Consider the following 23,393-nt stretch of genomic DNA (forward strand, 5'->3'; position numbering starts at 1 on the left):
GGAACATGATATTTAGCTCCTCCCCCTTCCACTGAAGCCATAGTTTTTCTGATTTACTGAAAAACAGAAGCCTTCAGCAGCAGGTGGGTGGGTTTCTGCGCTCCTAGCAAGACCGGACATGAGCATTTTAGGGATCTGTGACATCATAATTAAGTTTAAATAGTTTGTGTTTAAATTAGATATTTTAAGTCTTATTTTTGTTTTTATTTTTATAATTATGGTTTATAGCTCAGGAAAGCTCAAATCCAACATCTCAAAAGCTTGTCAGCAGACAAAAACAGCTCTAAAATCTTCTGGCAGATTTTCGATCATCAGAGACTGAAAATGTCACATTAGACTGAAGCTCTTTTTGTGCCTCTCCACTGTTCCTTAGACGGTTCCATGCCTGTCCGGTCACCCCTGAACGCCCTTGTCACCAAAAGTTATGCATTAATATATGAATGCTCTCTTAATCCCAATGTATTCTTACCTGCATTACCATAACAGCATACATGACCAAACAGTAAACCATAAGTGTGGAACATGTTTTAACACTTCTGCTATTGAACTGTGCCCTGGCCTGAAAATCCATACACTTAGAGCATCCGACAGCAAAAGGTTATTATAAAGTATAAAACTTCACTGAATGCAAATTATGAAAAAGCTTTGAATGTCATTTTGTCAAAAACAACTGAAACAGTGGCACTGGCATCACTACCTGCTTATACTGAGCCACTGAGAAACCTGCTTAATTTAAAAAAAAAAAAAAAAAATGCATGAGTTGGATCAAGGTCACCAAATTCCAAAGTGTCCGAGCTTGTCAGTAGATGCAGCTCAGCTATCAGTACGAGAAGCCTACATGATAAACACAACTGTTGTATAGTTTAAAAAAATGTGACCTCTATCTCAACCTGTTGTGTTCACAAAATTTTCATTAAACTTGACTACTGACCTTGGGCTCAAGGTTGCCGAAATTCAAACTCAGGCCTCTTTCCCACCAACAGGGTTCCGGTGCCGTAATTTGAACCGTTAGGCGGGTTTTCCACCGCCAAAACACTCGGTGCTCGGCCGAAAAACAGGTTCAATTCCAGCCCCGCAAACTAGCTGGTCTCGAACCACGAACGCGTGACGAAAGCGGCAGAAGGGCGTGACTCTGCCGTCTCAACATAAACTTTTCTACCATATTACATGTGTATTACGTGAGAAAAGCTAAGCGATTTTCACGGCTGTGAATTAGGTTGGGCTCTAAGGCTGAACTTGCTGCTTTATATCAGTTCATATCACAGATAAAAGGACACAAACTGCGTACTTGTCGTCTTGCTCTAATCGCTGTCTGTGTTTACCTCTGTGCTGCCCACAGATGCTGCAGTAGTTTGGTTTGGACCGTAAAACGTATTTGCAGCAGAAAAAAAGGGGAGCGTGTTGTCCCACGTTTGTGCCCTTTGGCCTACGTGTCCAGACGAGGACCCGCCCACACTCATACGTCAAGGAGCAGTTCACAGAAACGCGGGCCCTTTTTAAGCGTTTCGCCGGTTCATTGGGAACAGCACGGGCACTGGGACGCAAACCGGTTCCTCGGCGGTGGGAAAGTAGCCTCAGAGATTTTTTACACGATACATCTGTGTTGTGAATTTGACATCCTAGGTGAGCTCGTTTGAATTATTGCGTTCATGAGATTTTTGGAAAACTTGACTTCTGACCTTTACCCTTAGGTCAAGGTCACCAACAGCGACAACTAAAAAGTAAACTGACACAAGCAAACCAACTCTGGACACCTACTGACACTAATGAGACAATAAATATAAAGGAAAAAAAGATATTTTAACAAAACTAATATAAACTTATGATATATAAAACACCTATTAAAGGTTAAAATAGCAAGTTTCAGTGTTTCCAAACTAAACAGAGCAAACATCATGTGATGTGCTACAGGCTGAAGAAAAGGGAAGTAGATGTTCATTTGATACGATCAGATTTACAGTCCAGCAGCCCGGCTTCAACTCACCGGCTCCATTCTTCTCCACCTTCCCGGGTGTGTGTGGCCGTTTTGGGTTCCGTTTCTGTTTCTTGGCTGATGGGCTGGTGTTACAGTCAGTCATCCTCTTCTGACCTGAGGGGTCAAAGGTCACAGGTTACTTGTGATACAATCCAACTGATAAGGCAGCGCTTCTGTCATACTGGTGTGTTCTTACCTCTATCTTTGTTTTCCTGCAATGACAAAAGGGAGGTGGAGGACGAGGACGCACTGCCATCAAAACCAGGACTCGAGTCACTCTCCTGGTCACCCTTCACCACTCCTACCTCCTCCTCAACATCAGCCTTGGGCAGGTGAAGTACCTCGTGGCAGACGGTGGTGATGGGAGTAACTTCTGGCAGAAAGGGCATGACCTGAGTCTGGGGGAAGTGAGGAGTGTGAGGGGAAGGTAGGGAGGAATGGATGAGGTGGGGCAGTGGTGGTGGGGCTTGTTGTGGCTCATTCATTATTGGGAGGTGGTGATCCGATGATGGGATGGGCTTCTCCTTCTCATCTGGGTCATCCAGGTCCACCTCATGGCAGACCAGTGATTCTGGATCGATCTGTGGTTCCAGCTCCTCTGTACGCATTGGCTCATGCGTCTCCAGGACAAGGGGAGCTGCCCCAGAATGCACAGCCGTCTCCTTTGTGACTCCACCTGCAAGATGCTCCTTTGACATCTCCTTCTGGAGCTCCTCTGCTGGGTGAGGCTGCTTCTCTGTTTTCACCATTCCCTCACTCCTCCTGTCTGAGTGGAGTGGTGAGGGGAGAGGTTTGAGGGAAGTTCCTGCAGCCATCTTGTGGCAGATGGCCTCTTCCTGCCTTCTGTCAGGACGGAGTTTCTTCTCTGCTGCCCTCTCTCTCTCTTCTCCAGCCTTACGTTTGAGTGCCATGCTGCGTCCCTCCTCAGGTGACCCCTCCTCTGACTCCTCCACCTCCTCCTCTTCAGTAGCAGAGTCGGTGTCTGAGGCAGCAGTGGAAGCCTCAGGCAGGAGGTGCTGCGTGGGAAGGCAGTGGAGCACTACCATGGGCTCATCTTGCCTTTTCAGGACACTGTGAGGAGGAGAGGACAGCGCCGCCACCTGAGAGCGGCTGGCGGTGGGTGTAGGGCTAGGGTTGCAGAGAGGGACTCTGGGGGGTGTTTCAGAACCTGTCTCCCTGTTGTTGGTCCTGCGAACTTTCACTCTGGGAGAGGACACAGGAATAATACAGTTGTCCTCATCGGTGGTGGACGGGAGAGAGGACGGCACCTGCTGCTGCCTTTCAGGGGGTAAAGGGGGTGGCGTCCTGCTGGGGCACATCTCGGGAAGCAATTCTTGCCCTAGAGACACTTTGTTTTCGTCTTGGACAGACACAGTCTTTGTGATGGGTAACATTTTGTTTTCCTTATCCAGGTCAGCTGGCAATACTGCAGCTTCCTTTGCAGGATCCTGCCCCTGCTCCGGCTCCTTCTTCTCTGATTGACTCATTTCATTATGAGCTTTCTCTTGAGGCACGCTAGGACACAGGGCTAAGGGAGCCTCTGGCAGCTCAGATGTTGTTGCACAGATTTCTGTGTTGTTGTTGTTGTTGGGAGATGCCGTGACATTAGCAAACCCACTTGTCTGCTGCTTTTCTTCTGCCTCCTCTTCCTGGGAGGTTGGGGCTTCAGCTCTGCCATGCCATGGTGATGTTTTTTTGTCAGGAGAGTCTTCTGATTCACTTTCATCTGAAGAATTACCAGAATCTTCTGCAGGGTGGGAGCAGCATTGGTTGGTTAGTCAGTCATTAGTGAACTGGATCAATTATTATAAACAGAGCTGTTCTCACCAATAGACGCTCTGTCTGAGTCGTACATGCCGGAAGTCCTCCTGGTTCTTCTACGAGGAGTGTCTGTAGAGAGGATGGCACGTCACATGGGAGAACACAAACAGCCACACCCCACCCCAATGGTGAAAAATTCTAACAAATCCTAACCAAGAAAGCTGGACAACTACAGCCTTTCCTGGCACGCTGGATGTGTGGTGTAGAACAGTTGTATCTGTCTTGTCATGCAAAAATGTAGGAGTGATTTGATTCCTCTGGTGACAGCAGGCTCTGTATCACTTACTGTCTCCATTGGCCATACTGGACATGTCAGTCCTGCTGTTCTTGCAACTGGATCGTCCCTCACTGCTCGGGGTTTTGGAGATGCTGCGGCCAGCAGAGCTGGTGGGTGTCGTCCTGATCTGAGGGCGACCACGCTTCCCTCCAGTTGGCTTGATGGCCGCCATGAGTGCTGGCTTCTCTTCTTCCTTATCTAGCTCGTCTTTGGTCTGTTGGGTGGGAAGAAATAAGCATTTCGATGAGAATAACACGACCTATCACTGATGGGGAAATCCTCCCGAGATTAATGAAAACATAAAACAAACGTAGAAGTCAGGACAATATTACAGTCCCATTTCATAATAGAAAACCCTCCAGCAGACTTCTTATCTTCTGCATTACCTTATTACCTTTTCCAAATAGTTTTCAATATTAATATTTGGTAAAAACATCCTAGAACTGACAAAAAATTTCTATTGTAAACAAATTACAGAAAGTACATACTGCACTCTTGTACAAGGGCATACGAGGTGTGGCAGAAAAGTAATGAGACTGATTTTGTATTTACCAAAGTTTTTATTTTTTTTCAAACATCAATGTTATCCCCCTCAAAATAGTTCCCCTGGGCAGCTACACACCAATGGAGACGTTGTTCCCACTTTTGGTAGCAGCGCTGGAAGTCTTCAACCGGTATGGTCTTCAGCATGTCCGTTACACTCTTTGGATGTTTTCTAAAGTCCCAAAATGACGTCCTTTGAGGACATTTTTCAGTTTAGGAAAAAGTCACAGGGGCTGAGGTCAGGTGAATAGGGGGGCTGGGGAACCACAGGAATGCCTTTTGAGGTCAAAAATTCTGTGACGGAGAGGGCAGTGTGACATGGGGCGTTGTCATGATGGAGCATTTTTTGACAGAAGGGGAATCGTCCACAAAGAATTTGTTCCTCCAGGATAAACTGTCAACCAAGTTTTTTTATAAAGACGTCCTTGAAAGGCTCAGAAAAAGGGTCATTCGTGTGAGACCAGACATTGCAGACAAATGGATGCTCCATCATGACAACGCCCCATGTCACACTGCCCTCTCCGTCACAGAATTTTTGACCTCATTGATGTTTGAAAAAAATAAAAACTTTGGTAAATACAAAATCAGTCTCATTACTTTTCTGCCACACCTCGTATACTACATAAGCCATCTATTCATTTTCTGCTGCTTATCCTTTTCAGTGTTGTGGGGGGCTGGAGCCTATCTTAGCGGTCACAGGGTGAGAGGCAAGTTACACCCTGGACAGGTCATGTTAGCCTGTGTTAGTCATAGGGCTAACACAGAAAGATGCAAAACCATTCACACCTATGGTCAATTTAGAATCAGTAGTTAACCTAACCGCACTAATGTCTTTTGGCTGTGGGAGAAAGCCAGAGTACCTGGAGAAAACCCACGCAGACACAGGGAGAACATGCAAACTCCACACAGAAAGGCCCCGGCCCAAGGTAGATTCAAACCCAGGACCTTCTTGTTGTGAGGCAACAGTGCTTAACCATCGCACCACTGTGCTCTATACTACATAATGTCATAATATATAACAATAAGACATATATAATGCATACTTACAAGGCATTTACATCATATTATACACGTGTGTGTACAAGAATATTTCTACATACTTCAGCCATACTACATTATGTGCTGATATCAGTACATTATGTATAACATCATAAAGCAACTGTGTACAAAACATAAATGTAAACATGGTTTCCTTAAGGAATATTGCTGAGCAGTAGGTATGGCTTTAATATTGCTCAATGATGGGTTATAATCTGTATTTTCATGGCTGTGAGTCATTCCTGAACAACATGATAGACAATTCAGCCAATCAGAAGTTGGCATCACAGGCTAGTCAATAAGGCTGCAGCCAAAAACTGATGTTACTATATACAGACTGGCTCTTTAGCTGGAAATTTGGGATCCCCCAGTTTCTCACTATCAGCTACAGCCAGCTGCTCAGTGACCTTGTTCGGTGGCTAGATTATTTTGTTTGCTATTTTTAGTTTGTTATTTTTCACCTGTGTCTAATGAAGAATGTTTTGAAAATCTTTTTTGAAACTGGATATTTGACAAAACGTTTTGTTCTTCAGTTTCTAATGTGGCATCTCACCTTCACCTTTTTCTTCTGCCTTCTCTTTGTTGCTTTCTCTACAGGCCAAATAATTCGGTCAGCCTTCACCCACTCGTCATACCTGTGCATCAGATACACCTGTAAGGACAGACTCAAATACCACCAAGGGACACCGTCCTCTAACATCCTGAGACTTTAAAGCAGCTCAGAACTGTAGAAACTCAAACAACACTTTGAAGTTGACAAGTGACACCAACATTTTTTATGAAACATTTTAGTTGTGGAGCATTTCTGCTACAGAAAAATATTCAAACAAACAGCAAGAAATACATAGAAAGCGATTTAATTGCCTTGTATAATTCAGTAAAAACAGTGAGATATGTAGAATTACCACAATGCCTTGTGTTTAGTTTGTCAAATGGACACAAGTTTATTTCTATGATTAAATTTGACTGGCAATTAGTTACTTCAATTAATTTAATTGAAGTAACTGCAAAAAAAAAAAAAAAAAAAAAAAATCCCCAGCCCCAATGATATTAATGACGACTGAAGTGGACTGTAGTTGGCACAGTTGAAAACCAAGATGAGGACTGCACCATTATTTTGCATATGCAGTACATATTTTGTATTCCGTGTAAACAGGCACACTGAATACAAACACTGACCTGACATTCCAGCCGTAGTAGTGAACCAGGTAGAACTGTTCTCCATTGTCAATGTCAGTCTTCTTGATGTGAGCCTCGTAGATTTTTTGAGTCTTTCCTTTTCCGTACTTCACCCTGACCTTAGTTCCCGTTACAGAGTCTCCGTCCTCTTCATTCTCACTCCTAACACACACACACACACACACACACACACACACACACACACACACACACACACACACACACACACACACACACCCCCATCAGTATCTGCCAGTGTGGTATCATTAAGTCTACATTGTTACCCTGCCACTCGATAAAGGAAAACTTTACATAATGGCATGAGCTCAGAAAATTAATATAGGAATATAATATAAACAGCATAATATATAAATCCTGTGACTGTACATTAGCAGAACTTAAGCATTTCATATTGTAAAGAGTCTGAGCATAATAGTACGTTTTATACAGCACAGGCAATCATATCACATGGATTTTTTTTTTTTTTTTTTATTTTAAACTGAATACAGTTTGGATTGCATTACTTATTTCTCACTCAAATTGGTGATAATTACACAATGATTTTAAACTTAATCCACCTCTTTAGTATCCCAGTTTAAAAAATATATATATATATATATTTAGGATTAGGCTCATCTATATAAAATTCATGCTCATTTTGCATTCAAATGTTTTCCAATTTTCAAAATAATTTCCAGTTTGTTAAAAAAAAAAAAATCCTTCAATTCAAAATCATAGATGGCAATTTTACATTAATTTCACCTTTTTTAACAGAAATTTTAATATCACATCACATTTATGTAACAGTGCAAATGAGAATTTTACTTTTCTAATTCAAGTGTAATTACAAAAATCACTTTCTCACTTAATCATATTCTACTATTTTATGTAACTTGGTCTTTTTGTTGCTACTATTCTGGTTTTTATACCTGTCTCCTCTCCTGCTCTCCCCCTCCTCCTCCTCGTCTTCATCGTCCTCCTCATCATCCTCATCGTCAGAGCCTTTCTCCGAGTCATCATTTCTTCTGTTGCTGCGTCTCCTCACCTCCCTCTGCTGCTCTTCACTGTTCTCTCCTCCTCCTGTTCCACCTCTCTTCTCCAGCCTGGAGGATGGCTCTCTCTCTTTCACACGGCTCCCAACACACCTCCGCCTCCCCTGGGGGGGGGAAGGGTGGGAAATGTCAAAAAAAAAATGTGTGGAGAAATGCTGCTTGCTCAATGTGGCCTAATGTTACAGACATGGGGTTGGGGTGCCAGTATTTCTGTTGATGTAAAAGACTTTTCTCACCCTTGGGGATGACTGTCTCTCCTTCACCTCCTCCTTCTCGCTCTCGCTCTCTGACTCCACCTCCTCCCTTTTGTCAACAACTGGCTCGACCTTCACCGTTGGTGCGGAGGACTCTGTTGATGCTGCTTCGGTTGCCTTTTGACTGGCTGGTATGGCAGGAGGGCGGGGGTTGTTGTGATGGATGGTTCTGAAAGTAATGGATGCAGAGCGGCAGTACTCCTCAAACCCATACAGGTACCTGACAACACAAAAAAAGAGGGTCAAAGGTCTGCTGGAGGTTTTAAACAGTCCAAGAATATTTTCCATCAACAGTACATTCAGTGATGAGACCTTTGCACAGGAGACACTTTGTTTTGATATATATGTGCATTAGTGCAGCAGGTATGAGATGTAAGTGCCAAAATTTGTGTTTGTGTCCTTTTGGAGCCATTCATCTGAGAAAATCCCATTAGCTGCTTAATTTTCAAAATTTCCATCTTAGGAAACAACTTACTACAAAATGTCAACCACTGGATACATTTCAGAGGTTTTACTTTTGACGTATATGCTTTTGACTTTAAGTAAATCAAAGGTATAACTTAAAAACATCTTTAATGCTTCTTTGTTTCAAGAAAAAAAGATAAACTTAGATGACATGTTACATGGTGCTCCACTTGACAATTGCAGCTGCACAGTGTTGTGCAGGTCAAGAGTTTACCCTTTGACCTCTGTAGCAGTGGTATGTTGGGTTCAGACATTTAACATTCATCTGGTGCCATTTTTTTTCCCCCAGCACTTACTGAAATGTATGTATTGAATGCATGAAGACTCCTTTACCTTCAGCTCTCTCATGATGGCACAAACTGGCATTTATTTTTTTCCTGCACCAGCTATTTTTTTTTATATATTGGCTAATTCACAAAATTAATCTATTATCAAGTTCCTGAGGTTAGTTAATGTACTAGCCTCTCCTAGTTGAGTCCATGTTAAATGCACTGTAATTTACATAGGGCCTTTTTACTTTCAACTAGCACACAAGATCTTTTTGACACTGTGAGCTGCATCCACATACATGTTCAACCCAAGATAGATGAATGCAGTGCAAACCCGGATTATTTGGGGGTCAGTATTTTGCCCAAGGACACTTCCACATATGGATGCATGAGCTGGGGATCAAACCAGCAGCCAAGAAAAACAGTATTACACCCCTGTTTATTTAACTTTTGAGTAATTCCAGACTTCTAAATTCAGCTTCTACATGTTTGAATGTGTATGATTCGACACCAAGATCGCTCAGATAGGCAAGTCTAATTCATTTGATCAGAAAGAGAAAGCAAAACATTAGCAAACCAATAAAGTATGAATCAATTACTAATAAAACATCTGAATTTCACCAAAACTGAAGTACAAATTCCTTGGATGGTCTGTACCTCACAGATATGGTTATGGATATGGTTAAAGCAAAAATAATCCAAAACATATTTTTTAAACAAATTCCTTTTCTCAATTAGCGAATGTGTGCAGGGGACACTCACGCGCGCATGGCGCTCCCTGAATATACTGGCAATTGCTTGATGATCACAATGTTGAACTCTGACAGCTGTAAAAACAACTCTTATGCAATCCAAAGCTGTGTCACTGCATCGTAAGGTGGGTGCAACGAGCTCTGGCTGGAGGGACTAATGAGCCCTGAATATTTAGAAATTTGCATCAAAATGACAAACAGTGGAAAAAAAAAAACTGTTTAAAAATGCTTCAATTTCCTTTTTCACCAAAATCTGAATATGTGAAAAAAACATATATTTTTTTCAGCCTAAGCAAAGAGTCTGTGATTTTCGGGGTGTGTGGGATTAAATAAATAAATAAAAAATTACGACAACTAGAACCCCCAAGGACAGCATTTTGACTGCATAGAAATTCATGTAAAAACAGCAACAACTGCGGCATGCTAGGTTGCCAAGCAATACAAGTGTTTACACACATTTAGATATGGAGATTGTACCCCTACACTTACCCACTTTGACCTGCTCTGATCCTCTTCCAGGACAGAGTGGGGGAGTATGTGACAGAACGCAGAGAACTGGGCGGGTTGCTGGTTGTGCTGAACTGAGCAGAGAGCCCAGAGTATGGAATACTAATGAACAAATAAAGAGCGAAATCCAGAGCAGAGCAGCTGAATTGGACGAGTTTCAGGCCTAAGCAGGAGAGCTGAGGAGATGAAGGACGACTGAGGCAGAGCAGTGTGGATGGAAGATGAGAGAGAGGCTGCAGGTCCAGTGGAGCTGAGGCAGATGTGGACGGTGTAATAAACTTTCACAATTTTACTTTTACAATAATTAATTTATTAAAAGCTTTCTTATTTAACTGTGAAGTAAGATTTACATGACGATGTTCTTCTTTAATGACTAGACATATTAGCTATCGTGTTTTTAGAGGTACCCCTTGTTTATTAGTCAATTCTAATATACATCAGGGCTGCAGCTATTGATTATATTAGTAATCAAGTATTCTATCAATTACTCCATCAATTAATCGAATAATCAGATAAATACTTCTGTCTTATTAAAGAGCAATAATAAATATTCAAGAGGAAAAAAAAACAAAAAAAACAGGTATTTTAAAATGAATTGCTCACTGGTTTCCACTGTAAAAATTGCAGTGTTTAATAGTTCAACTGCATATACATGTCAAAAAATAAAGCTTTCCTATCTATGTTCCATATATTTAATAAAATGTAATTAATATGTTTTATTTATATTAAGCTAGAGCTGCAAAATAATGTGTATAAAGCCTTGAAATAAAGATGGTCTAGTACACCCTAAGCCCCCCTTTAGACTCACCCCTGCTTGCTGCAGGTTTCACTGCCACATAAAGCAGGACGGCTGCTATCAGCATTCAGCAGCTGCCTGATTTAAACATTGTATCAGACTAAGTGAACAGTTCATCTGTATATTCTACTGTAACTTCTGTAGCTTTATTGCAGATTTTTGCTGTGTTAAACAAACAGTGGATGGAGCAGCTTCAAAGTTGGTGTTTCTTGACATTTGTGCTTGTTGATCAGGGGGGGTTGATGAAGGATTCCTGCCAGCTTTTTCTAAGGTTTTTATGGTGATTACTGGAGCAAGTGCTGCTGTTTTGGATGCTAGAAAAAACATTTTCTTTGGCTCCACCTCCATTTGAACAAAACCTCTAAAACTTTAAATACACTGCATAAAAAAAAATTAAAGGAACACTTTTTAACCAAAGTATAGCATCAAATCTGGACAGTTAAGTAGCAAAGGGACATGTTAATAAGTTTTAGCTGCTTTGGTGCTGATTAAATTAACAGTTGCACTGAAGGGGCAACAATGAGACAACCCCTAAAACAGGAATGGTTTTACAGGTGCAGCCCACTGACATTTTATTCCCTCCTCATCTTTTCTGTTTTTTCCACTAGCTTTGCATTTGGCTAGGGTCAGTGTCACTACTGGTAGCATGAGGTGGTACCTGGACCCTATAGAGGTTGCACAGGTAGACCAATATAGCACATCAATACGTGCTATTGGCAGAAGGTTTACTCTGTCTCCTAGCACCGTCTTAAGAGCAGAGCATGGAGGAGATTCCAGGAGACAGACAGTTACTCTAGGAGCTGGACAGGGCCATAGAAGGTCCTTAACCCATCAGCAGGACTGGTATCTGCTCCTTTGTGCAAGGAGGAACAGGATGAGCACTGCCAGAGCTACAAAGTGACCTCCAGCAGGACATTGGTGTGAATGTCTCTGACCAAACAATCAGAAATAGACTTCATGAGGGTAGCCTGAGGCCCCGACGTCCTTTAATGGACCCTGTGTTCACTGCCTGGTACCGTGGAGCCCGACTGACATGTGCTATAGAATACAGGAATTGGCAGACTGTTCAGCGGTTTTTCCACCGTGAACGCACTAAGTGCTTGGCCGAAAAACGGGTTGAACTCGGGCCCTGCAAGCTAGCTGGTCTTGAACCAAGAACGCATGACGAAAGCGGCAGAAGGGCGTGACTCTGCCATTGTAAAGTTTTCTACCGCTATTTCACTGCACGGTGTGTATTACATGAGAAAAGCGATGCGATTTTCATGGCTGTGAATCAGGTTGGGCTCTAAGGCTGAACTTGCTGCTTTGTATCAGTTCATATCACAGATAAAAGGACACAAACTGTGTACTTGCCTTCTTGCTCGTAATCACTGTCTGTGTTTACCTCTGTGCTGCACACAGATGCTGCAGTAGTTTGGGTTGGACCGTAAAACGTATTTGCAGCACAAGAAAGGGGAGCGTGTTCTCCCACGTTTGTGCCCTTTGGCTTCCGTGTCCAGACTCATACATAAAGGATTCGTTCACAAAGAGCGGTGGAAATGCAGGCTCGTTCTTAAGCGTTTTGCCGGTTCATTGAAAACGACCCCAGCACTGGTACGAGCACCAGCATCTCTGCGGTGGAAACGTAGTAACAATGAAATCCTTGGACCCACTGTTAGACCCTATTCTGGTGCAGTGGGTCCTGGATTCCTCCTGGTGCACAACAATGCCCAACCTCATGTGGTGTGAGTATGCAGGGAATTCCTGGAGGATCAAGGAATTGATACCACTGAGTGGCCCCCACACTCGCCTGACCTAAAGCTAAAAGAGGACCTCTGGGACATTAATGTTTTGCTCCATTCGACAGAACACAGTGATGCCCCTGGTCCAGATCTGGGAGGATATCCTGCAGGAAACCATCCATTGTCTCATTAGCAGCATTCCCTGACGGTGGCAGACATACATACAAGCATGTGGGGCTATAAAAGCTAAAAGTACCATTTTTACTTGCTGCAATGAAATTTTTGGCAAAATGCTGCGTCATTCTTTTCACGTCAATTTTTATTTTTCGGTGTGTCTTTTAATTCCATTCTCTGGGTTGATAATTTTCTTTCGAGCAAACAATGTGACATCCTTTTGTTCCAAACACATAAACCAGTCATGTCAGTACAGATTTTTCTTCCCCACCATGGAGACCTCATGAGTTCAAAGTGTTCCTTTAATTTTTTTGAGCAGTGTACTTGCTTTTAACTTGATCCATCAACTGCAGAGCTTCACAAAGCCAAATGTTTCACTTCAAATCAAAGCCAAAAATTAAGACTTCTATCCAAGTCACTTCTTATTCTTACTTTTTGTAGGCAGTCTTGACATTGTAGGATGCAGCAGAGTTGAGAACAGGGATCCCCAGATCCATGTAAACCTGCTTCCACACGGTACCAGACTCGATCTGAAACAGAAAAGGGAGGGTCATTTGGAGCTGCAGCTGCGGTCCTTCATGTTCATTGGCTGGTTAGACCATGGGTTAGACCTTTAATACGGAAAGAGCCATTTGAACCTGGTTTCCACAGAAAAGAAAACACAGAGTCGCAAATACTAGCGGAAGCCGGTAGCTGCTACCAGAAGGCGGTAGCGGCTACCACGAGTGACGCATATATTGAGAAACGAAAATAAATAAATAAATAAATAAAATGATTTTATTTTAATATTTCAAGATCACAATAATGTTCCAATTTAGAACTACAACAAAAACCGAACTGACAAAAATAAAATGCACTTCAATTGGATACTTATATTTTACTTCTGCAAGCCGCACAGAGCCGCAGCTTAAGCCTGAAAGAGCCGCGGGTTGCCAACCCCTGGGTTAGACAGTGAAACTTGTCAGGCACTAGGTCAGATAGCCAAGAGGACCATCAGAAGCTCGGTCCAGCATGCAAAACCTCTCTTAGCATCAACACTCACATGACCCTACACTTATGATCTACAGTGATGTGTACTGGTAGATGTTAATGAAATAAAGTGTGACTGGCTGTACTTCACCTTGTGGCAGCCTCCCAGGTGATAGACCAGCCTGAAGAGCTTGAAGAGGTTCAGGTCTTTGTAACCCAACACTGGAGGTTTGTTGATGGGAGTCCCTGTTGGAACAAAACAAGACTGCTAGAGCCAACCATTACACTGTTTATACAGCAAAAACACTCAAACTGAATAAAGTCTAAAATCCAGAACTGACCAGCGGTTTCATCTTTCATCAAATAAAAAGTCAGACGGATGAAGGAACTATTGTACGTATTAATACAGTTTAAAAAAAACCAAAAACCCTTAGGACCGTACCCTGGTCAGTGAAACATGATCCTCCATCAGCCAAAAATACAGTCATGGTAAAACAAGAAAGCACACCCTCTTTCAGTTGTAAGGTTCTGTAAAAGTCATCCAGTCCTTACCAGGTTCTAAAATTAGGTGAACACCACGACGTACCATTGTTTTTATTCATTTAACAAAAACTAAAGGCAGTGGAAGCGATTCGCAGCGAGTGAATGATTTTAGGCGACTTCAACTAACTACAGATGAAATAACTGCTAGCGATCCAAAGTGGGTGGGACCCACGGTAAACTTTCAAGCAAGTGACTGAAGAGACGACCAATGAGAGTGAAGCAAAGTCCACAAGCGACCAGCTGGTAGCTTTGCAACAAGCGAATTGTTTGTGTGTAAACGGTTTAAGCCGACTCAATTTACAAAAACAATAATTTATACCATGCAAAACAAAGGAGGTGCTGATTTATTGTAGTCTTTGGTATTTTAAGAGGTTAATTTATCATACAAGAATCATCTAGTCAGCACTTTCTGCAAGTAAAAATTGCAGTTTTTGTTATTGAAGTTTCTGAAATGATTAAGTTTACAAATTAAGATCAATCAGAAGCAGCTGTGAGACAAAGGGAAAGGGCAAAAAGGTATTTTTTGTAGGCAGGGTCAACTCATCCTAAATTTAGCGATGCACCTATGCTATCAATTTGAAAATCCTAGGTGATATTCAAGTTATTGTGCTCACAAGATTTTCAGAAAACTTGACCTGTGACCTTTACCTTGAGGTCAAGGTCGCAAAGATTCAAACTCATCCAACATTTTCAGTAGATGCATCTATGGTAGGAATTTGAACATCCTCGTTCACATGGTTCTCGAGTTATTGTGTTCACAAAGCTGAAAATTGGGTGCCTGCCCAGTGGGGTGACAACAATACCCCATCAGTCTTTTTAGGATGAGAGGTAAAAAAAAAAAAAAAAAAAAAACATTATGTCCAAGCCAAAATCACAACCTATCAAGACAGATTAAAATAATTCCTTTTTAACCCCAGAGAACTGAAAGACTGTGTACTTCCTTTTTTTACATGACTGTACAGTATTGTGAAAAAAAGTCATCCCTAATTTGTTTTTAAATATTTTGTTAGGAAAATGGGAATACGCACAGGCATTTACTGAAACATGCAAACATATATGGAAATATAGTATATAGAGCAAAAACAGTTTGTACAGTTCTAACGAGCTTCAGTATGACTGCTCAGGAAAGTTCAGGCTGTGTAGAAGAATAATGGCAAACTTTCTTGTAATTGCTTCAGGACCAGTTCTCAAGGCTTCTTGAAAGACATACCAAAGCTTTTCTTTGGATGCTGACTGCCTTTTGCTTCATTCTTTGACAGGATAATCCCACATTGCTTCAATAATGTTGAGGTCAGTCCATGACAGTTTTCCATTGTACAGTTTTCCATCCAGATATGCTTTTATATTACTGCATTGGCATTACAGGGTGTTTGGGATTCATGCAATGCTAGAAAATTAAGCTGATAGTATTGCATGGTGGAAAACTTTGATTCATCACTCCATAAGATCTACTGCTGCTTTCCTTAAGAATAGGTTCTTGACAGCCACCCAGTGAGCCTTCAGTGAACAGCAGATGGATCAACTGAAGGGCCACATGCATCTCAGGTGTTTGTTGGATTTTCTTTTTTTAAGAACATGACTTTTACAGTGTTCATCATGTGTTGATTTAGGCTTGCTACTACTTCTTTTGTCCTCCACTTGTCCAGTTTCCATTTGTAATAGAAATGGAAATAGAAACAGATGTGCCAGCTTTTTGAGTAATAGCTCTTGGGGAATCACCTTGTTGGAGCAAAAACACAATTTCATGGTTGTCAAATTGTATTCTTTGGCATTTTTTGTAGATTCAACTAAAGAAATGGGAACAAGTTATATGCTTATATGACAGGCTGCTAATAACAAAATGCCTAAAGATACAATTTAAAATTGGTTCTATGTTAAGTTGTCTGTTATGTGTAGACAACATTGACCTATGAATCTTTCAAGCATAGAAAAGTCATCAAACTCACAGGAAGAACCAGCGTTGAGTGGCTTAACAAACAAACGTTTCTCTAAAAATGTCCGGGTACTGGACTGAAAATGAGTGAAAAAGCAGCCAATATCCAAAAGAAACTTGGAGAGCCCTTCAGAAAACTATTGCTCGAGACTACTTTAAAAAAAATAAATGACTGAGAAAGTCGGGCTCCATGGAAGCAAAATATATTTGAAAAACACTTTTGTACTCTGCTGTATATCTTGTTTTAATATCATTCCTTTCTTTTTTTTTTTTTTTAATTTATGGTTATTCAGTTTTGTTCTGGTCCAGTCTCACCTCTGTCCTCCATGAATTTGTAGAGCTGCTGTAGGAAGTGGTCTCTCTCCTCTGGATCTGGCTCCTCCTCTGGCTGGATGGATAGACGAATACATGGACACACAGTCTCAGTAACACATTAAGGTTTTGAATAAAATATTCTCTCATCCATGTGACAGCTTTCTAAAGAGCCAAACAAACCTCTCAAACTCACCTCTTCTTTTATACGTTTCCTTTTCTTCTCTTCTTCGTCTTCATCCTCCTCCTCTTCACTCTCCTTCTCCTCCTCATCATCCTCGTCATCACTGGAAGATGAGTCCAAAATCTGACTCATGTCCATTTTCCACAAATCTGGAACCTCCTTGCTCCTCAGGAACATCTGGGCTACTTCTATACCTGTGGGAGGGGTCAGAGGGGGAGAAAAGAAGAAGGAAGGAAGGGATAGGGAAAGGACCAGGGGGAAGACGAGAAAAAAAAAAGAGAGAAGGATTTTATAAGAAAATATGGATCAGGAGGGTGATGCAGATAGAGAAGTGGAAATATATAAAATAAATACAAATGAAAAAGGAGATGTAGGAAGGAATGAGAACAAGAAAGGATGAGAATAAGGACTTAAATTTTTTTTTTTTTTTTTTTTACAAAATTAAAAAATAAAGGAGATAAGAAAGCAGATGAAGAATCTGGTGGCTGGCAATAAGTTGTAACTACTAACCTCTTCTGTCAGAGAACTCAGACTTGGAGATGCTGATGGCGTTGGTGATGTGGACGTGTCTCCTCGCCACAGTGTAACTGGAGGAGCAAACAAGGAGCAAGGTGAGCCAAAGCTTATCAAAGGACCAGCTTTTTAATGAGTTTCCGGAGGACCCATTTTTTTAAATCAAGAGCTCCTGATTTCAAAAGCACATTTTAAAAAGAGTGTGTGGGTGTATAAAACTAATATATGAATGGAGTTTGGGGCAGAAATAATTTCAGTTGCTAAATAAATAAAATAGGTCTACGTCAGCATTCACCACATGCCTACTGATGTTAAATTAGCAGAAATTTGAATAAAGCTTGGAAAAAAAAAATATATATATCAAAGTGCACTCACAACTTGCCATCGCAGAATGACCTAACCAGACACTGATCCTTCTTCACCACCAGCTCATCATTACAGCTGGGAGACACCACCTGCAGGACAGACACACCTGAGTGATTTCACACACTTCTAAACAGATTTACATCACAGTCATCTTCAAGTCTGCAAAGGAACCTCCACAATGATTCTGGGTTGATTGAGACAAGAGTCCACAGTCCAACATCAAACTGGTGGTTTACACTTCTTTGCTGAGTAGACAAACACAGGAAAAAGATGTCTGTGTGATTCTGGCCCAGTAATTATTGTAGGGTCTTTACCTTACAGTATAATGTACCTTGAGGAAAACATTTCTTGTGAACCTTGTGCAGCTGAAGTTTCAAATTTCACAGTTGTTTTTAAATCTACATGGCAGTGACATGATTCTCCAGGCAACAGACAAAAGTCAAAGTCTGTCTTACACACACACACACACACACACACACACACACACACACACACACACACACACACACACACTTTCCTGCAGTCCTATTTGTTCCTCCATAAACAGAGAGACACAGATACTGCTAAATGTAGCTTCAGAGCTGAAAAACACCAAAAAGTTTGCCAATATTTTGGCAAAGTATGGGAAAGATGTACAAAATAGTTAACAATCCATATTTCACTTTTGGTGATGCAGTGTGGCATCATCATCCATTTCTAAACTGTATTGCATTTACCCCCCTTTATTAGCTATATCTGCCATAAAAAGTGCCTACACAAATCATGTACGTTCTTGTTCTGTTTTCTTTTGTCAGAGAAGTGATAATTCTACTTTAGGTTCATTATTATAAACATGGTAGGTCGTGATATTGTACTGGGCTGTAATACATTTTGTCCAGAATGGCAAAAAGTACAGAATTGCCAAGAAAATAAATAATATCTGTGGGGTTTCGCTGGATGGCTGCAGCTCAGGAGATTTGACACCCCCCCTCCTCCAGCCATGTCAAAGGGCATGACTGGGCAACAGAGGTGGGAAGTAATGAAGTACAAATACTTCAATACTGTACTTAAGTAGATTTTTCAGGTATCTGTACTTTACTTGAGTATTTATTTTTCTGAATACTTTTTACTTTTACTCCCTACATTTTTACACGAGTATCTGTACTTTCATTTTCACACAGACTCGTCACTTTTGGTTCAACAAGTCTGAGAAAAGTTTGCATTTCCAGTCAGTGCGCCATCAAAAGATCTGAGTCGGGGCTTATCGCATACAAAGAGATTAAAGAGGCAAAACCGTATAATTAATGCATTATTTATAGCGCTATAATCAGGGGTTACAGTGGGCCGGGCCGGACCCAGGGCTGATGTCCATAAGTTGTGCTCACGGTACTTCAGCATTTAGCTAGCACTACTGAAGAGGAGCGAGCATAAAGAGAGTAACACGTGGCAGGTAATTTTAAATGCAACGTTTCTAAATGCTCAACAAATATCAGCACAAAAAGTGTCTGCAATTTGTTACACTGTCTGCTAGCTAAAAGGTCCAGCTGCTGTATTTCCAGGGAGAGCAAAGAATGAGGGATAACTCCACTCAGATGGAGAAAGATGTAAGAAAGAGGAAGGAGAGAGCAGCAGCAGCAGGTCAGCTGATCACAGCCTGCACACCAACATCATTTACTGGATTTCACAATAGAAAGTTGTGATTCTTCTCCCCATGCAGAGCCACTACAGCTGATCTTAGGGTTCCTCCACCTTCTGAATCCCATTGTAATCCCTGAGTATCCTCATGTTTGTGTTTAGGTGGAGGCACAGTCACCCTCTGCTATGGAGGACACAGAGAATAGAGCTGTGTTTAAATTCCCTTTCACAGTTTGTGCCCTACATAACAGATTCAAGCTGAGTGCATTCATTAGAATTTAAATTTATTTTGGAATAATGTTTGTATTCTCATGTAATATTATTTTATATTATTACAATAATATATAATGAGGTTCAGTTAGCTTTAAGCAAAAATAGTTGGTAGAAACATCCTCCAAATAACTACTTTCTTACTTTAAGCACATTTCACATGTCAGCGCCAGACTCTGAATTTCTTCTGGCTAGTACCCTAAACAATATCTTACCCAAGGATACTTTGGGATGCAGACTGGATCAAAACACCAACCATCCAATTAGTAGGTGACCTGCTCTACCTCCTGAGCCACAGCCACCCCATAAGACCACATACAAAAATGATGAACTTTGTCTTCTGATTTTAAATGCAAAGTAATACAAACTCAGGTCTAAGTTACTGTGTCGACAATCTTAGTCTTCATAGTCTTGTATAATTTAATCTACCCTAGCTTTTTGTGTGCTTTGCAGTGATCCTAATCCAACACTTAAGATCCTCATATCTCAACTGACCCTTCTCACAAAATGTTAATTTAATCCAGGACTCTGTGAAAGCCAGTGAAGTTCTTCCACATCAAACTCGCTCATCCATGTCTTTATGGACCTGCTTTGTACACTGGTGTGCAGTCATGTTGGAACAGGAAGGGGCCATCCCCAAAATTCACAAATGAACTTAAGCATCACAGACGGTATCCTATCACGGTACCACACTGGACTTCACTGAGCTCCTGTGAGTGAGCCAGTCTTTCACAAATGTTTGCAGAAGCAGTCTGCATGCCTAGGTGCTTGACTGTATACACTTGTGGCCATGGAAGCGATTGGGACACCTGAATTCAAAGATTTGGATGGGTGAGTGAATACTTTTGGCAGTACTTTTGTGTTTGTTTACCAGAGCCAAGAACCAGCTGCTAGAAGAGTCCTCGTTCTCAATGCTACAGACTTGTCCCAGCAACTCATCATTCAGCCTCCTCCTGTCGTCATCCTCATCCTCACTAGATGAAGACTCATTCTCTTCATCAGCCCTGAGACACAGACACAAAAATCAGAGCTCCAGTTCAAAGTAGTGAATCAGCTCACTCCGATGAAGTCGCTCACTGATGACTAAATTATGAGAAAAGAAGCTGGTTTAACAAAAGACTGTTTAGAATGTCCAACAGAGGGAGATCACACAAAAAGAACACTCACACAGCCTGAGATGATCGCCGTCCTCCACGGTTTGACTTCTTGCCAATGACTGGAGTGCCAAAATGCTCTGGGTTCGTCAACGGCAGCTGATCCAGAGTCTGCAAGAGAGTGGGGAGAGTATTCATTAAAACATTTGAATACTTTTAATGGTTGGCAGACCCTTGCAAAATTGTCCAATCTTGAGAAGTAGTACTTCTTTCAGATGACTTACCTCACTCTCTGCAAAGTGTCTCTCTCCCTTGAGACAAAGGGATGTTCGACGGAGAGTCTTCTCATCACCATCGTCAAACACTGAAACATAGCGTTTGGGCAGCTGATCAACACCAGAGATTTCACTGTTCACACTGAACTGATCAGCCTTGTTCGCCTTACACGCACTTTGTTCCGATTCAACTTGAAATCCAAAGGTTTTTAATGTCCAGCCAGTTTGACATGGGAGGGCAGAGGCTGTCATTACCTTATGTGTTTGACACATTCTCATTTTGCTGTAGTCAAATATCTATACTTCCTGTTCCACACACACACACACACACACACACCTAGGCTGCTGGAAGGCTACAAATACCTGAGTGTTCAGCTCAACTAGTAAAGGCGCTGATAGAGCAGATATTTAACATATTAATCTGGTTTATGTATACACCAAGTTCACTGTGTAGTTTTCTAATGTATGAGGTATGTGACTTGTAATAATACTGCAATATCAAATCACTGAAACAGATGCAACAACCCATTTTACATTTTAAAATTGACCCCACAGCTGGCTACAAAATGTAACAAACACATTTTAAATATATTAATTAGAATAAAATTAGAACAAAGTTGATCATTCTATTTCTTTATGTGATTGTTGTTTTGTTTTTTAATTCTGTAAAGTGTCCTTGGGTGTTTGAAAGGGGCTTAAAAATAAAATGTATTATTATTATCATCATCATCATCATCTTGTTCACATCTGCCTTCGATCACCGGACCTGGAGTCTCTCATCCAGCGTCCACACAGGCTTCATGTCAAAACACATGTAAACAATAAGTATTGCTAGACAACCTGGCATGCCACAATAGTTGCTTTACATTCATTTCTATGTGGCCAAAATGATGTCCTCGGCGGTTCTAGGTAAAAGTAAAAATTAATCTAAATTGTCCATCCATGCATTTTCTTCTGCCAGTTCAGGGTCGTGGGAATGCTGGAGCCTATCTTCCAAAATGATTTGCTGCTGACCAACCACAGCAGCACATTTAGCAGCTATGTTAGCAGCATGCTACAGTACTTCCTGAAAACAGGAAGACATGAGCAGCAAGAGGACAGGACTATCATAGAATTTTAACTTAACTTCTACTAATTGCCCATTTTCTATACAAAGAGGGGAAATTCTAACCAGCTGAAACGCTGAGAGGCAATCTTGTTGCCAGTAAGCTGGAAGAATTTCAGCAGTAAGCAACTTAAGATTTTCACTGTTCATACTTTACACGGTTGGATCAGTTTGTGGTCAAGCATTTCTGTAACCTTGTGTGACAATAGTATGGTTTAAATTTTTCTTATAGCTCTTTTTTCCCTGAATGTTATTTCTTTGAATGGCTACTCATGGGTCTCACCCTTTTCTATGACAATCACATTTTTGCTCCTCCTTTCAGCATGGCTGCTCAGAAAGACTATAATTACTTTGGATATGGCAAGAACTCATCCTGATGAAATATAATCCAGGCCTTACATTATTATGTGGTCTGCTTTGATAATGTAACAGATTCATGTTGTGGCTACCTGCTTTAATTATTTCAACTCTCATATTTTTTTCCTCTCCCACCATCCAGTTATATCAGGCTGTGGTGTTACCGTGGCGTAAAAGCATCAGGAGTGTTTAACACAGACATAACATGCTGAATTCATGCTTACAGCACAGGAAGCTTTAGGGCACAGACCATTTTCAGGCATTTCTTGAGTTTTTACTGGTGCCTAATGAGATCATTTTAAGCTCAGTGACTGGCTTTTTTCTAATTATGACTGTGTCAAAGAAAGAGTGATTGGGTACGTTCTTCACTTTTCCACCAACATGTTAATCATGAAAGAATGAACTAATAACTTTCAGCTCACTAACTTCAGGCCAATGCTGTTCATGATGGTTCTATAGACATGTCACTGCTAAGGTGGAATTGGTGCAAATTGTTAATGCTTTTATCTCTTCTCATTTGGACTACTGCATCTCCCCATTTACCTCTCTTAACAAATCATCTTTAACTTGTTTGCAATAGCTTTGGAGCCAATTTTAAAATTCTTGCTTATATCTCAGAGCTGTTATTGACCAACTCTTCTAACCAGACACTTTAGTCTTCAGAACAGAGATTACTGCTGGTGCCTTGTGCTCACATTAAACCCTGTAGAGCAGGCGTGGGCAACTCCAGGCCTCACGGGCCGGTGTCCTGCAGGTTTTAGATGATCCAACACACCTGAATCACATATAGAAGTCATTAGCAGGACTCTGGAGAACTTGACTGCATACTGAGGAGGTAATTCAGCCATTTGATTCAGGTGTGTTGGATCAGGGACACATCTAAAACCTGCAGGACACCGGCCCTCGAGGCCTGGAGTTGCCCACCCCTGCTGTAGAAGGTGGGTCTTTGGGGGGAGTGGCTCCAAAACTCTGGAATGAGTTGTGTTCATTCCTTTGTTTTATTGATTCAGAGGCAGCTTTTTTTTTTTTTAAATT

General features: G+C 41.4%; 1 protein-coding gene across 3 annotated transcripts in view; it reads right to left on the reverse strand.

Annotated features, from left to right (window-relative positions):
- The window catches only part of arid4a (AT-rich interactive domain 4A), a 37,171-nt gene that overhangs the window by 4,590 nt on the left and 9,188 nt on the right, over nucleotides 1–23,393 (reverse strand). For all 3 annotated transcript variants that reach the window (XM_030718856.1, XM_030718855.1, XM_030718857.1), the window contains exons 6-22: nucleotides 20,906–20,985; nucleotides 20,695–20,792; nucleotides 20,399–20,531; nucleotides 17,653–17,732; nucleotides 17,275–17,351; nucleotides 16,777–16,958; nucleotides 16,584–16,656; nucleotides 13,944–14,038; nucleotides 13,256–13,353; nucleotides 8,122–8,359; nucleotides 7,763–7,989; nucleotides 6,834–6,995; nucleotides 6,208–6,289; nucleotides 4,083–4,287; nucleotides 3,803–3,865; nucleotides 2,172–3,722; nucleotides 1,985–2,089 (exon numbers count right to left, since the gene is read on the reverse strand). In XM_030718856.1, coding sequence (XP_030574716.1) covers nucleotides 1,985–2,089; nucleotides 2,172–3,722; nucleotides 3,803–3,865; nucleotides 4,083–4,287; nucleotides 6,208–6,289; nucleotides 6,834–6,995; nucleotides 7,763–7,989; nucleotides 8,122–8,359; nucleotides 13,256–13,353; nucleotides 13,944–14,038; nucleotides 16,584–16,656; nucleotides 16,777–16,958; nucleotides 17,275–17,351; nucleotides 17,653–17,732; nucleotides 20,399–20,531; nucleotides 20,695–20,792; nucleotides 20,906–20,985 — 3,549 coding nt within the window. The remainder of the gene's footprint in view (nucleotides 1–1,984; nucleotides 2,090–2,171; nucleotides 3,723–3,802; nucleotides 3,866–4,082; nucleotides 4,288–6,207; nucleotides 6,290–6,833; nucleotides 6,996–7,762; nucleotides 7,990–8,121; nucleotides 8,360–13,255; nucleotides 13,354–13,943; nucleotides 14,039–16,583; nucleotides 16,657–16,776; nucleotides 16,959–17,274; nucleotides 17,352–17,652; nucleotides 17,733–20,398; nucleotides 20,532–20,694; nucleotides 20,793–20,905; nucleotides 20,986–23,393) is intronic.

Source organism: Archocentrus centrarchus, chromosome 22 (assembly GCF_007364275.1).
Source record: "Archocentrus centrarchus isolate MPI-CPG fArcCen1 chromosome 22, fArcCen1, whole genome shotgun sequence".
NCBI classification, from domain to species: Eukaryota; Metazoa; Chordata; class Actinopteri; order Cichliformes; family Cichlidae; genus Archocentrus; species Archocentrus centrarchus.